The sequence below is a fragment of the Diaphorina citri genome, unplaced genomic scaffold, assembly GCF_000475195.1.
Source record: "Diaphorina citri unplaced genomic scaffold, Diaci psyllid genome assembly version 1.1 scaffold14333, whole genome shotgun sequence".
In the NCBI taxonomy this organism is placed as follows: Eukaryota; Metazoa; Arthropoda; class Insecta; order Hemiptera; family Psyllidae; genus Diaphorina; species Diaphorina citri.
In genome coordinates this window covers 1-1253 of record NW_007391698.1, presented here as the reverse complement: position 1 = coordinate 1253, position 1253 = coordinate 1, and the positions used below count along the sequence as shown (strand labels likewise).

General features: G+C 39.5%; 1 protein-coding gene across 1 annotated transcript; it reads left to right on the top strand.

The window, feature by feature from the left end:
- Positions 1-10: 10 nt before the first annotated feature.
- LOC108254159 (sodium channel protein para-like) lies at positions 11-927 on the top strand. Its single transcript, XM_017449148.1, has 2 exons — positions 11-175; positions 826-927. Exons 1-2 carry the CDS (start codon positions 11-13, stop codon positions 925-927), a joined length of 267 nt encoding a protein of 88 aa, XP_017304637.1.
- The last annotated feature ends 326 nt before the right edge of the window (positions 928-1253 follow it).

Sequence of the window (1253 nt, the reverse complement as noted above, 5' to 3'; positions counted from 1 at the left end):
CGCGCTAGCCATGTCTCTGCCGGCGCTGTTCAACATTTGTCTCCTCCTGTTTCTGGTCATGTTTATCTTCGCCATATTCGGGATGTCGTTCTTCATGAACGTCAAGGAGAAGTCAGGGATTGACGACGTGTACAACTTCAAGACCTTCTTTCAGTCCTTCATTTTGCTCTTTCAAGTAAGTTTCAAAGTTTGTATTGAACATTTTCGCTCCTTTAATAAACAATCCTGAGGGTTAATGTTAGTATACATGCGTAGGAAATGATTGTGAGGCCCAATTTTACAATTTTCGGTAGATTTTTTGCGTCAGAGGAAAATTTCTTTTTGCATTGTGGCGGGGATTGAAAAGGCTGACTGTGGTGGGGATCCAAAAAATCTTAACAATATATATGTGCTTATTTAAATGATAAAACCTACCTATTTGTTATAGGTCTTCGTATTATCAACTTCAGTTTCACTTTTGATTTGATTGTTCTGACGTGTCTTGTTACTTGTTCTTGACTTGGAAGTAAATGAAAAGAATGGCTTGTATATTCGATCTTCAACTTAAATTGACTTTTTAATCATGAAATCTTAACTTGAAAGGCTTAAACTTAAAACTTGATCTGAATCTTACAGCATTTTTTAATTTGATTATAATAATAATAAAAAAAAGCGGCAATGTTTATCTTGACAACGAGGAAAATATCGATATTACAAACTGCTGCCCCCTATCGGGCTGTTGTTTCCAGTTGAGCCCGTAAGGTGCTGCTTTCTGTCGCTCGATTTTTCAACCAAAACCCAACATGACGACTAATACAACTCTCTTAACTGTTTTCGTCTCCCCAGATGTCCACGTCAGCCGGTTGGGACGGAGTCCTAGACGGCATCATTAACGAAGAAGACTGCGACGCTCCCGTCCCAGAAATGGGAGTTGGGACGGAGTCCTAGACGGCATCATCAACGAAGAAGACTGCGACGCTCCCGTCCCAGAAATGGGGAACCCGGGTAACTGTGGCAACTCTACCGTGGGTATCACGTTCCTATTATCCTACTTAGTTATAAGGTGAGTAAAGTATTATTTTGCTTAGATTTAAGGTCAATTACTTGGTTATAATGTAATTTACCTTAGTGTAAATAAGATTTTTTTAAAGAGATTTGATAGAGAGAACTGTAACTGATAAGGTCTTATCATCCCAAAATCGGAGAGAATCGTCCCGAAATCGGAAGACAGGATAGGAGAAAGCCAGCCGTTCCGAGAACGAACATTGAAATGT